At 34.0% G+C, this 14,664-nt stretch overlaps 1 protein-coding gene across 5 annotated transcripts; it reads left to right on the forward strand.

Annotated features, from left to right (window-relative positions):
- Positions 1-4,346: 4,346 nt before the first annotated feature.
- LOC101889540 (glucosamine-6-phosphate isomerase) lies at positions 4,347-12,015 on the forward strand. 5 transcript variants are annotated; one of them, XM_020037093.2, is made up of 7 exons: positions 4,387-4,414; positions 4,712-4,805; positions 7,665-7,775; positions 7,834-7,961; positions 8,035-8,576; positions 11,595-11,657; positions 11,896-12,008. In XM_020037093.2, the coding sequence occupies exons 3-6, from the start codon at positions 7,678-7,680 to the stop codon at positions 11,637-11,639; spliced, it is 813 nt and encodes a 270-aa protein (XP_019892652.1). In that variant the 5' UTR covers positions 4,387-4,414; positions 4,712-4,805; positions 7,665-7,677; the 3' UTR covers positions 11,640-11,657; positions 11,896-12,008. The 5 variants fall into 5 exon arrangements, with proteins under 5 accessions (XP_019892653.1, XP_019892652.1, XP_058980695.1 ...); XM_059124710.1 differs by lacking the exon at positions 4,387-4,414 and adding an exon at positions 4,441-4,459; XM_020037094.2 differs by lacking the exon at positions 4,712-4,805 and having other exon boundaries at positions 4,347-4,414.
- Positions 12,016-14,664: the final 2,649 nt, after the last annotated feature.

The raw sequence follows: 14,664 nt of genomic DNA on the forward strand, positions 1-14,664 counted from the left end.
TTTGCTATTTATTATAGAATATCAAACAACGCAGTTGCTGCAAATGCTGTGGTTTGTTTACAATGCCTTTAAAACTGTATATATCTTTGTTTAACAGTTTGATAGCATAACATTTACAGTGATTGCAACCACAGTGGGGAATGTTGATAAAATGAAAGCGCCTGAAAGTATGCTTTGATTTGTTGGACAACTGTAATGTGTAGTGGTTCTCATTGAAACTGTTTTTAGCATTGAATGTTTACGTATTTAATTGAATAATTTTCATCCTTTGTGTAGCTTAATTTCAAAATAGGTGCAAGTGGGAATAAATCTAGATCTAAGCCAATTTTTGACCTAATGTCTTCTACAATATACAATAAATACAAGGACCACAAATTAAATATTCCTTGGCTTTGAGAGCAAGTTTCATTCAGGAAACGGATTTTCTTGCTTTCGATTTTATTAAATTTCGTTGAGATAGGTTATAGGTATTTGTTGGTAATAAAGTTGACACTGCTTTTACTTAAAAAAAAACGTCAGCACTTAGACCTTCTAATTATACCTTTAGCCATTTGCTTGCATTTTGTAAGGGATTTCGAAAAAAATGGGCATTTTTAGAAAATAAAAAATGGAATATTGCTCTAATAGGTCCAATACTGACAACGGTGATCGGAGTAACTTTCCAAGCTCTCGTAAAGACCAGAAAACGTCAGTGCATTTTCGTTCATTTGTCATTTCTGATAAGACTGCATTCTGACCACAATCAAACCAACTTGTTGTTATTTTCATCGCCGGCACAGAAGTTCATCGAACCCAAATCAAAAGTTACTCCATAGATTAAACATTTTGTAAACAAGAATGAATTATTCTCTTTATTCATCGGCAATTAAATTATTGCAATTCGTTAAAAAAAACTAGGTCACAAATTTCTCCTTATCGTCCTGCTACTGCTTATCAACCAATCAATTGAGAGAAACTAGATGTTCTGTGGTTGGTGATTACCAACGAGTTTTGTTGTTGTTGTTCTTGTTTATTTCATTTCCAATACCCATGTTTGTATGTAGGTACTTAAAGATAATCAAATCTAAACAATAATATGAAAAGACATTAGCACTTGTCCCAGCGTTGTTGTAGATATTGTATTGAAACGATGAATTAATGTAAAGATACGAGCGGAATATTAACTACGGCCCCCTGTTTTATTCATAATCTCAAATCAAATACGTTGTTATTTGTTGCTCTTGTCAAGAGAGCGCTTGAGAGGGAAATGTCATTTGTTAGGCGCCAGGGCTGGAAGGAATAAATTATAAAAAAATTGTTTTTAATTATTGCTGTGAATTAAGTTATTTCGCTGTTTTTTCTAGTCGTTGATTAATGTTATATTTAGAAACGGAATGTAAATTATGGATTTTCCTATGTTATAAATTAAATAAATGAAATAAATTATAAAATATTGTTTTTAATTATGTGTGAGTTATTAACGTGATATTTAGAAACGGAATATGAATTATAGATTTTCCTATGTTATATTAAACTATTATTCTCAACTCTATGGTCAGTATTTTGGTTTACACTCTGTTCGAGAACCTTGAAGAATCTACTATTTCGTATTATCGTGGAAAAAATATTTACATTCTTGTTTCTCTGGAACAGGTTATCAATTGCCTATAATATTCTGTTGTTTCAGTATTCGTTTTTTTTTGGTAAGTGAAAGTCTTGATAATGGCGCTGTGGTTTTCTTCAAGAGCTAGTTCTACCTTTATACCAACATTCTCTACTTCCCATCTCTGTAATATTAACTGCATTGTTGACAATTGTTTTCTCTCTCTCTCTCTTTAAGAGGAGAGGAAAAAATGCAAAAATAGGGAGCCCGCATTGACTTGTCGTGAAAGTAAGGGGGATTAGCGGTAATAAAATGGGAAATTATCGTTATTTTAGAGATATATAAAAATGTTAGCGAAATTGTACTAAAAAGTTTGTTTTAATACGAGTTAACAAATTCACTTAAATTGTCTGAAATTACACGCAAGGAGTTCTTTCTTCCCCTAAAGAAAATTGTCTTTAACGGTACGTGCCGATATTTTATATTATTTTAGCCACATTTTAGAATGAAATTTTCTGAAAATCCTCACAAGGAGTTCCTTCTGAGTACTTTACCCTTTACTTTATTTGGCATTTTGATGATTTTAGCCACATGTTTCCATGAAATTATCTAAAAATCCATACTAGAAATTCATTGTAAGCACTTTTCCCCCTGGAAGAGAAATGTCTATATAGGTTCACGATATCGCATAGCCCACATACTGTACCTCCCACAAACTGTACCTCCCTATACAGGATGAGATGAAAAAACTACAACCAACTTCAGAGTGCTGGCATTCGTCCGACAATTTGTAAAATTATTCCAGAGACAGCTCATTATATTGTTTACAAGCGTACAAAAGCAATTTAGTGAGAATTTTCCAGAAAAAAAAGTTATTCGTGATTGAATTCAAGCGTGATAGTGTGATTTCTTTATATTTGGCTGGAAAACACATGTGACTATCGTTAGAGCACTCCAGCATTTAAATGTGAATAAATCTTTTGTGTCTCGTTATCGTGATACTGGTAGCGTAGCCCGACGTCAAGGAGGTGGAAGTCGACGAAAGAAAAAAGCAACATCAGCAGAAATGGTTCGAAAAATAAATAAGCGACTTGATCGAAACCCGCGTCACAGTGACCGAAAATGGCTCATGAGCTGAACATATCGCAATATTCCATTCGGCAAATATTGAAAAATGACCTCGGGTAAAGCTGTTGAAATTTCAAAAAGTGCAAGAACTTACACCGCAATGGCAAAAAATATAGACTCAAAAGAGTTAAAGAGTTGCTTCGCTTGGCCGAAATTGGCGAATTTGGTTTTCTCCGAATTTGGATGAGCAAACATTCGTTGTCCAGCAGTTTGTAAAAAAACAAAATGATCGTGTTTACTTGCCAAAAAGTTCAGCTAAAAATGTGCACCTTCGGTTGGCCACCAGAACTCAAGCGGCCCACACCATCACCATAACAGCCGATGGTCGCTCCCGCTCGTATTAATCCACCGTGGCATCAGAATAAATGCCGAATGTTATCGCAAAAATATTCTGGAGGGTGTATTAAAGTCTTAGGCACGCAAACATTTTGGCAGCAGACCTTGGACATTTCAACAGGACTCAGCACGCGTCACCCAAGAATGGTTACAAAATGAGGTTCCTCGCTTCATTTCTAGCCCAAAAGGGCCACCAAAATCTCCGGATTCCAATCCGTTGGATTATTGTGTTTTGAGTATTTTGGAAAGCAAGATTGGCACTAAAAAAATCCAAAGTGTCGATCACGTCAAGCAAGCGCTTCGCCGGGAATGGGCCAAAATACAGCAGAGCAAAATTCGGGTAGCGTGTGACGGTTTCATTGGCCGTTTGAAGGCCATAATTCGTGCCAACTTTCGAACAAATCTAAACTTATGCTTTCATTTAATAAAATTTAAAAAAATATATAAAAATTATGGCTTTTGACTTTGTTGTAGTTTTTTATTTTACTCTGTATTTGGTGTTTTGGCAATTTTAGGTACAATATTCACCGAAATTTTTTGAAATTTCGTATTTGAAGTTCTTAAAAGGTACTATAAGGGCTATTTTCGGTATTTTTAAGATTTTAACACAATTTTTGAAGGATTTTATTATCTTCTGGTTTTTCGTTTGGCTCGAGGTCAGAATTTAAAAAACAGACGAATTTGTTTTTTTATATATTAATTTATTTGTCCGATATTTCGACTATCTTCGATAGTCATCATCAGGGATTTGACTTGAAAAAACAATTAACATTTAGTATAAATAAATAAAACAAAACACTATAACGATAATTACATTGGATTTTAACTCTTCTGTTTAAAATCCAATGTAATTATCGTTATAGTGTTTTGTTTTATTTATTTATACTAAATGTTAATTGTTTTTTCAAGTCAAATCCCTGATGATGACTATCGAAGATAGTCGAAATATCGGACAAATAAATTAATATATAAAAAAACAAATTCGTCTGTTTTTTAAATTCTGACCTCGAGCCAAACGAAAAACCAGAAGAAAATACATTGATCAAAGGTCAACAATAACTATACGGATTTTATTATTTTTTTTCCAAATTCGTTCCAAATATTGAAAAATTCCAAATTTTGAAAATTCCAAATTTCGACCCGGCAGAACTTACAAACAGTTAACAGTTTAATAAACTGTTTTCTGATTAAATACCATTACAGAATAAATTCTTATTCCATTGGTAACCCTAGAATTTAATTCATGAACAACAAAAAGTCATGCCGGTCACAAATAAAATGCACAGGATGAGCGATACCATTTCAGAGTACTTCATACATTCGTTGCGAAGAGAGGTTACTCCATTCCGCACAAACAGAACAAAGCGTGTACGTCTTTTTACTGTTGTTGTTTTTATTGTTATTATTTGAAAAGTACGTTTCCAGTTGATGATATTGACTGTTGAATGTAAAGCTTTACACACACGGGAGGTGTTATTGTCGTTATTTTGGAGGTTTTGCCTTTGTTTTTGATATTTGGTTAAGTGGTTTAAAGCAATTCCTAACAACAGCCAGTTGTTCAGCCACAAAATTTAGAGATAAAATCAATTATCAACAACGGAATATTAAAAAAAGATTGAATTTTTTCAATGGACATAGAATTTGACATTGTGTTTTCAATTTCAGAGTGTTTTTTTTTTTTGCTGTATCCAGAGAAATCATATCAAGCCATCAACACCTACTTGCCTATAAATTTCTACCTCATCAGCTCAGGACAAAGGTAAATATATAAATCATTTAAAATAAATAAATAAAAATTGTCCAACACCATAAATGTTTGCCTACTGCAAAGAATAAATGGCAAATATGTCCTGAATCCGGTTTTCGGGTGAATGACCTCCAATATCAACATTCCATACACTCGTTGTTCCGCCCAATATAGTTTTAGGGTTTCCCCACCAATACGAATTCGTACAAAATCATCAGTAACATATTTTAACATTTCTCAATGTCATTTATCTGTCTGACAAGTCGACCCATATTGTGCTGGTTGTTGTTGTTGTTTTCGATGTGCCTTTTATGTGACTGAGAGTTAAGCGCGAGGTCAATTGAACACTTTTTGTGTTTGATTTAATTTATTTAATGTTCTTTGCAAGAGACCGGAGAGAATTTCAATGAATTAGTGAGAGCGACAAAGAAAGAGGGAGAGAGAGAGTTGAAAAATATTGCTGTTTTTGTTTACAAAATATTCTTGCAATTTGAGAGACAATTAAGTGGGAGAGTTTGTGTTAGGCTGACCAGATGGGACAAAAAAGTTGACTAAAACAATTTTAACATCAGAAGCAAAATTAAAGCTTAATAAATCATAACGCCATAGGGGTAGATGGTACTCGGCCTGATTAATTTGCCTGATTGTTAAAGTTGCATAGGTTCGGTAAAAATAAAACAATAATCCTGGAATATTAAAAAAAAATGTTGGTAACGGAAAGAAGATTCTAAATTAAAGTTATTAGGGTTTGACCAAAGGAAAGGGAAGGAAATTAATATTACTAAAGCAGTGAAACATATATATCAATAATATATATTTATACCCTCTACCATACATAGTATGGAGGGTATATTAAGTGCGTCATTCTGTTCGTAACTCATCGAAATAATAATTACTATTAATAGACAAGGCACGGTCGACGAAGGGGTTTTTGTTGTAACAGACAAAACCAACTTACATGGTTATGCTACTTCGTTCAGGCTGAACGAAAGCATAACAAGTGGAGAAAGATGTAAATGTTTATAAGTGCGGTTGTAAGATTTAGAAGACTTTCCAAGAGAATTTTAGTTTTATTTAATTCTTTGGTTCCTCTTCTATTGAGCTTACGATCTCGTCACTTGGGTAAAAAATGTTTTTTGTCATAGAAGTTATTTTTTTAAATAACTTCTGGGGAGAATATCCCAGGCAAAAACAAGGGAACTGATGAGGATTGGTGGCTCTTTCCGAAACCTAGGTATTCCCTGCCTTACCCCCTGGTAAACATTACCATCGTTCTCCACTAATAAACAAACGTTGTTTTTATAAAAACAACAATAAAGGGATAAAGCCAGACCATTTTGCAAAAACAAAATACTACGGTATCCCGAACAAACAAGCCACACTGTTCTATTTTCACACATAGTAAAGTAGATATACTTATTCTTGATCAAAATTCTAAGACCTGTCCGTCCGTCTGATGTAATCACGCTAGAGTCAAAACGAATGAAGATAAAATCTTGCACAGATTAGTATTTTGTCTGCAGGCAGGTCAACTTCGAAGATGGTCTTTATCGATCCACTATATCATATAGCCCCCATATATCAGTACCCCCCCAATATTCAGTAATTTGATGATTGTAGCTAAAATTTTCAATAAAACTGTCTGAAAATCCATACAAAGAATTTCTTCTGAGTACTTTAAGCCCTGAAAGAGAATTTTGTATATAGATTCACGATATCGTATATCCTCCATAAAACGGTACCTCCTTATATTCGGTATTTTGATATTTTTGCTATATTTTTCAATGGAATTGTCTGAAAATCCACACAAAAAGTTCTTTCTAAGCACTTTACCCCCTGGAAGTGAATTGTGTATATAGGTCCACGATATCGTATAGCCCCCGATATTCGGTATTTTGATGATTTTAGCGAAATTATTCACCGGATTTGTTTCAAATTTCGTATTTAGAGTTCGATGTGAGAACTACAGTCTATGACAGAAAAGTGTCTATCCACGTCCAAGTCTTCATATAGGCCACATATATCGGCACCTCCCTATATTCGATATGTTGAGGATTTTAGGTACATTATTAAACGGAATTGTTTCAAATTTCGTATTTAAAGTTCGTAATGGATGCTACAGCCTAGGACAGAAATGTGTCTGTGCAGGTCCACGTCTTCGTATAGCCCCCATATAGCGGTACCTCCCGATATTCGGTATTTCGATGATTTTAGCGACATTATTCACGGGAATTGTTTCTAATTTGGTATTTGAAGTTTGTAATGGATATCACAGCCTGAGTCAGAAAATTGTCTGTGCAGGTCCACCTCTTTAGGGACAATTTTCACCAGAATTGTTTCAAATTTGATATTTGAAGTTCGTTCGTAACATTTTTGTATGCAGCCCGTATAGCCTCCATATAACGGTACCTCCCAATACTCGGTATTTTTATGATTTGTGCTGCATTATTCTCCGGAATTGTAACAAATTTCGCATTTAAAGTTCGTAACGGGTACTTAAGCCTATGATAAAAAAAATTTGTATGTATGTTTACGTCTTAGTATATCCCCCATATAACGGTACATCCTGATATTCGATATTTTGATGATTTTAGCGACATTATTCACCGGAATTGTTTAAAATTTGATATTTAAGTTCGCAATGGATACTACAGCCTATGACAAACAATTTCGTATGTAGATCCACCTCTACGAATAGTCTCCATATAACAGTTTTCATCTAAGTGGTAGCTTCCGGAAGATTTTTGAAATTTTTCAAGCTCCTTCCAAATAGCGGTGGTTATTAAAAGTTCGGCCCGGCCGAGATTAGCTGCTTTTTTTACATGTTTTCAATAAACAAAATAAATAATATATAAATTTTTTTCATTACAGTAACTAAACAAACATGAGACTAGTAATTTTGGAAACATCCGATGCCGTTGGTCTATGGGCTGCAAAATATGTGACAAAACGTATCAATGATTTCAAACCGGGACCAAATAAGTAATAAAACCCCATTGAAGTTCAAAATATGTTTAAAACTTAATTTTTGAATTTTCAGATATTTTGTATTGGGTCTACCAACGGGCAGTACTCCCTTGAGTATGTACAAACATTTGATCAAGTTTCACCAGCAAGGCAAGGTATCATTCGAATACGTGAAAACATTCAATATGGATGAATATGTGGGTAAGTGCTAAAAACTAAGAAAAAGCTATGCATTTTGCCGGAATATACTTGAGCCCTTATCCCTTTTTTTTAGGCCTTCCCCGTGATCACCCGGAAAGCTATCATTACTATATGTTTGAGAATTTCTTTAAACACATTAATATCGATCCGAAAAATGTCCACATACTCGATGGCAATGCTCCCGACTTAGTGGCAGAGTGTAATAAATTTGAAGAGAAAATCAAAGAAGCCGGTGGTGTGGAACTTTTCATTGGCGGCATTGGTCCCGATGGTCATATTGCATTTAATGAACCTGGTTCATCGTTGGTATCACGTACCCGCGTAAAAACCCTGGCCCAAGATACACTGGAAGCAAATGCCAGATTTTTCGATAACGATATGAGTAAGGTACCGCGACAAGCGTTGACGGTGGGTGTCGGTACTGTTATGGACGCCAAAGAGGTGATGATTTTAATAACCGGTGCCCATAAGGCTTTTGCCTTGTACAAAGCCATCGAAGAGGGTGTAAATCATATGTGGACTGTCAGCGCTTTCCAGCAACATCCCAACACTCTGATGTTGTGCGATGAAGATGCCACGCTAGAGTTACGTGTTAAGACTGTCAAATACTTTAAGGTATGCTGTATTGCAGATAATTTTTAGTTGTAGTTGAGGTGATGGTGTTGGTTTTGGAGATAGGTGAAAAGTAAAAAAGTTTAAGTATTGTAAATATTGTTAAGTTTATGGTGTAAATCATGGTCAATTTAATAAGGCCACACAGTAGGGGGATTAAGATCGTATCCTTCTCTTGCTGCCAGAAGTTTTTCTACGTGGAATCTTCTAAAATAGATGGAAACATTTGAAACCGTTTTAATTATTAAATTGTGTGTTTGGCAGCAAAAGAAGGCCTTGTAAATATACTTTTGTATACATTTGATATATAAATCAAAGAAACTGTAGATATTTGACCAGTCTTGAAGGTGAAACTTTAAAGCTATCAATATCTAAGTTGTAATATAATAAATATTCTAGTTTAAGACGGTATACTAATTTTGGTGCTGCAGTAATGGTGTTGGTTTCAAGATCCTTTAGTCAGCTAGTAATTTCTTTCTATTCTATACACTTTTGATATTATTTAAATTTTCCCCTTTGGGATATAGAATATATTCATTTTGTAATTCATTGAAATAATCGTTATACCCTCAGCCATTCGGCTAGCTATACACTCAGCCATATGGCTTGAGAGTATATATCATTTGATACGGCCATAACGTCCCTCATCGAAATAATGGTTTTAGACACTAGGTCTCTTTGGACCAAATCCGTTTTAGGACATTTGGAGTCAATCTAGAGATATCCGTCCGTCCGTCTGTCTGGCTCGAATAACTCGCGAGGGGAGTTACCGATTTGATCCAAAATTGGTACATCGAAATATCATAGTCAAACTTAGATCGAGTTCGGAAATGGGCAATATCGGTCCACTCCTTCTGGTACCCCCCCCCCCCCCACAAAATCTCAACATTTTAAAAGAAAATAATTTACTGCACAGAAAGAGGAACGATAATCCCATTTTGTTCCAACTTTGCAAAACCTAATATTTATATCAGTGCTAGGTCAGGTGCGAAAATGGAAAATATCGGTCGACTCCATCAAGTACCTATCTAACAAAGGGTCAAAAAATTTTGAATAATTATAAATCTTATAAAATGTGATGTAAGAGTCCGATTGTCTTCAAATTTCACACATCTCAATAATTTTATTAACCCAAGGTCTGGTGTGAAGATGGTCCCCCTCCATCTGGTACCTCCCCCACAAAGGGTTCAAATTTTGAATATTCATGAAGCTCATAAAACACGCAATTAACCTCCGATTCCATTCAGACTTGGCACATCTCAATATTTACTTGAACACAAGATCTGTTATAAAGATGGTAGAGATCGAACAATTCCTTCTGGTACCTCCCCCACAAAGGGTCAAAGTTTTAAATAACCAAATCGATTATAAAATCCGAAATAAGCATCCGGCTCTCTTTAAATTATACACATCACAATATTTTTCTTAACACAAGGTCTGGTGTGAAGATGGAGTATATCGGTCCACTCCTTCCGGTACCTCCCCCACAAAGGGTCAAAATTTTGAATATCAATGAAGCTCATAAAACGCTAAATTGACATCCGATTCCATTCAGACTTGAAGACCAGAAGATCTTTCTCCCATAGAAAATCCATAGAATACAAGAAGATCTTCTTCTCATAAAAGACCATAATGTCTTCTTCTCAGAAAAGACCAGAAGGTCCTCTTCCCAGAGACCAGAAGGTTTTCTTTCCAAAGAAGACCAGAACTTCTTCTTCCCATAGATAGACTTATATCTGTCATATCTTGCGACACAAGTCGGTGATTCTCAACAACTTGTTACATCTAAATATATCCCTTAGCCAAAATTTGATATGAATATGTAATTTATCGAATTTATGATTTCGTATAAAATTGGATATAAATGTTCGATTTCCTTCAAATTTTGCAAATACCAATATTTTTATCTGTATTAGATGAAGTATGAAAATGGTATACTTCGGTCTGCTATATCGAATATTATCTCGAAAATATTCTGGAGTGTGTATAAATGGTTCCTCGATTCATTTCGCTCGCATAACGGCCACCAAAATCTCCGGAGAGCAATCCGTTGGACTATTGTGTCTGTAGTATTTTGGAAAGCTAGATTGGCACTAAAAAATTCCAAAGTGTCGATCACCTCTAGCAAGCGCTTCGCCGGGGATCAAAATACCGTAGACCAACATTCTGGCAGCGTGTGACGGTTTCATTGGACGTTTGAAGGCCATAAGTCGTGCCAAGAGTGACCAATTCGAACAAAATCTAAACTTGTTCCAAAATTTGATGCTATTTCCGACATTTTTGCTTTTATTCAATAAAATTTAATAAAAAATGTAAAAATTGTGGCGTTTGACTTTGTTGCAGTTTTTTATCTTGCCCTGTAATTCCTATGTTTGTTTTTTTTAAACACACAAGTTAACACTTTTTTAAGTTATGATCCACATTCTTGCGGATCCACGTTTTAGTGGATCCGACAAAATATGTTGGTTCATTGTGGTTGGACGATTCTTAATATCAGCTTTCCAGAAAAGCTATTATTTAACATTGCTTAAGCATGACAGTTGTGGTGGAAATAATACATTAAGCACGGTCTAATTTAACCCCTCTTTTAACTTCTTGACTTTACGAACTTTTTTCTGTAAATAATTATCGTATAAAATTAATTTTCTTATTTTAATGAACTCAAATTTATGAAAGGCTTTGAAATTGTATTAAACTTTTGACGCTCTAACAGATTTGCTTCAAATTACAATTTTAGTAGAAATAGATTTTCGGTCTGCTTTTGTAGAATTGAGAAAGAACGAATTCGAATGATCACCTGTTTTTTATTTATTTATTTATTTAAATTATTGTATATTTTGGAGGAAAAAAATTTCAATTTAAAAAGCAAACAGTTGTAAAACTAAAAAAAGGGAAAATGTTTCCAGGTACAGAGCATTTTAGAATTCGTTCGATTGAATTTTACAAAAGACAGTCAAAAAAAAAAATATTTTTCTCTAAATTTTTTTATGTTGACTCATTTCATTTGTTTATATCATATAGGGTATTCAAAGAGATAACAGCACTGACGAAAAGGACACCAACTGAAAATTAATTATATAATAAGTATGTGTGTTTTATGTTTGATTTTATAGTTATAAACATATTACAATGTGAATCATAGGAGATTTGTGAATTAGGAGATTTGCTAAACAAAACAATGAGTTCGATGCGTTGAAATATTTTAGGAATTTAAATTAAAAATCAGTTCATGTTTTTATTTCATACTTAATTTTTTACTTATTTTATTGTATTTTTATAAAAATGTCTTTTTAATAACCTCCTTTATATATTCCTTTTACAGTGCCTAATGGATGTCCATATGAAACTCATTGATGGAATGTAATATCAACTGCCCCGATTTTACGGCATTGGAATATTTTTATCTGATACTAACTGTTTTTAGTACAATACTATATATATTTTTGAAAAATATAATTGTTTTATACATTTGCTCTTATTTTTTTATAATAAACACATTTTTCTAACAGAATGAATTAGAAATTAGTGAATATATGTTTGAGTTCGAAAAGTTTAAATATTACCAGTCCTTGGATATTTCTACAGGACTCAGCACCATCGCACTCAGCACGCGCCACCCAAGAATGGTTACAAAATGAGGTTCCTCGCTTCATTTCCAGCGCACAATGGCTACCAAAATCTCCGGATACAAATCCGTTGGACTATTGTGTCTGGAGTATTTTGGAAAGCAAGGTTGGCACTAAAAAATACCAAAGTGTCGATCACCTCAAGCAAGCGCTTCGAGTGGAATGGGGTAAAATACCGCAGAGCAACATACGGGCAGCGTCTGACGGTTTCATTGGCCGTTTGAAGGCCATAATTCCTGCCAAAGGTGACCGATTCGAATAAATCTAAACTTATTCTAAAATTTGATGCTATTTCCGACATTTTTTGCTTCCATTCAATAAAATTTAAAAAATGTAAAAATGATGGTGTTTGACTTTGTTGCAGTTTTTTTTATCTATTTTGAGGATTTTAGCGACATTATTTATCAAAGTTGTTTCAAATCTTATATTTAGAGTTCGGAGCTACATTCTATGCCAGAAAATTGTCTATGCAGGCCGAGGTCTTGGTATAGGCAACATATATCAGTACCTCCCTATATTCGGTATTTTGACGATTTTAGGTACAATATACACCGAATTGAATTTGAATTTCCTAATAGGTACTACAGCCTGTGACAGAAAATTGTCAATGCAGGTCTAGGTCTTCGTATAGGCCCCATATGTCAGTACCTCCCTATATTCGGTATTTTGATGATTTTATCTTTTATTCACCGCTTTTTTTCAAGTTTTGTATTTGAATATTGTTATGGCTTATGACAAAAGTTGCCTATGCAGGTCCATGTCTTCGTATAGACCCCAATATTACGGCTATATTCGATATTTTTAAGATGTTAAAGGATTTTTAACGGATTTTATTTATTTATTTTTTTTTTTTTTTTGAAGATTTCCAAATTCGGGTATTCAAAGTTTGGCTCTGCCGAACTTAGCTCCTTTTTTTCCTTTTTGTTATCTCTGCTTTCATAATCTGCTGGGTTTTTCCAGTTATTATACCCTACACCACAAGGTGGTCAGGGTATTATGTCTTTGTGCATTTGTTTGTAACAGGCAAAAGGAAACGAGATAGGCCCATAGTTCCTTTTGATGATCTGCATAGAATCACATTCTGAGTCGATTTATGCATGTCCGTCCGTCCGTCTGTCCATGTATTTTTGTAAACAAAGTACAGCTCGCATTTATTGCCCTATCCAGATGAAATTTTGCACAGATCATTTGTTTGGCCCAAGGACGAACCCTATTGAAATTGGAGATAATCGGTCAAAATTTAGATATAGCTCCCACACATATCTTTGTCCGATTTGCCTTTTATTGTGCACCAAACGTGTAATATCAGTTCGAATAGTATGGAATTTTGCATATACACCCAAATTAGGCCTGAAAATATGTATGCCAAATTTGATCGAAATCGGTTCAGATATAGCTATAGCTCCCATATATATTGTTCATCCGATGTGTTAATTTTGTCCACCGCCGCCGTAATATGCACTATGCAACAACAATATTTGGGGAAATATATCAAATACAGCTCAGGAATACATTTGCAAAATTTTATCGAGATCGGTTCATATTTGGATATAGCTCCCATATATAACTTCGTCCGATTTACCTTTTATTGTGCACCAAACGTCTAATATTTGTCCAAATGGGAAATGGAATTTGGCACTTACGACCGAATTGAGTCTAGAAGCTAGTATGTCAAATTCGGTGAAGATCGGTTCAGATATAGCTATAGCTTCCATATATATTATTCATCCGATTTGTTATATTTGTTACTCACAACCGTAATATGCACTCCGTAACAACGATATTCAGGGAAATATATCAAATACAGCTCAGAAATATCTTAGCCAAATTTTATCGAGATCGGTTCAGATTTGGATATAGCTCCCATATATATATTTACCCGATTTCAAATTAACTGTGCACCAAATGTGCAATACAAGTCCGAATTTAAAAGATATAAATGCTTCGGTATATTTAGTCCTTTGAACTTTAAATTATAATTATAATCATAGCGTGTATGATTGAATTCTCCCATAAAAACTTTTAATTGTTACGTGGAGCTCTACTAAATTAGCAAAGTGGTGTAGGGTATCATAAAGTCGGCCCCGCCCGACTTTAGGACTTTCTTTACTGGTTTTCTGTTGCATCTGTGATTTGAAAGTCAATAAAATATTAAAAAAATTAACAAAAAGGCGTTATTTTACTCATTATAATTTATTTATATATTAAAAATATTTATTTTTGGTTTTACTTCCAGTTTTTTAATTCTTTTAGTTTTTTTTCATAAAAGAAAGACAAAACTTTCTTCAAAAGTTTACAAATTAAAAATGTAATTTTTATATAGAGAGCTATATAAAGGACATTTTCGTGATTTTTCTCCTCAACATTTCCAAGTTTAAAACTTTTCTAAATTCTACTCATTTTCTTGTTCTTAATTCTATATACAAACTTTATATTTAAAATATAAAGTAAGATAAAAATTATGA

This window comes from Musca domestica, unplaced genomic scaffold (genome assembly GCF_030504385.1).
Source record: "Musca domestica strain aabys unplaced genomic scaffold, Musca_domestica.polishedcontigs.V.1.1 3, whole genome shotgun sequence".
NCBI classification, from domain to species: domain Eukaryota; kingdom Metazoa; phylum Arthropoda; class Insecta; order Diptera; family Muscidae; genus Musca; species Musca domestica.

Coding starts and splice junctions, on each gene's coding strand:
- LOC101889540 (XM_020037094.2), top strand. CDS start 7,678: ATGAGACTAGTAATTTTGGAAACATCCGATGCCGTTGGTCTATGGGCT. Junction 7,776..7,833: donor TTCAAACCGGGACCAAATAA/GTAATAAAACCC, acceptor TTGAATTTTCAG/ATATTTTGTATTGGGTCTAC. Junction 7,962..8,034: donor CAATATGGATGAATATGTGG/GTAAGTGCTAAA, acceptor CCTTTTTTTTAG/GCCTTCCCCGTGATCACCCG.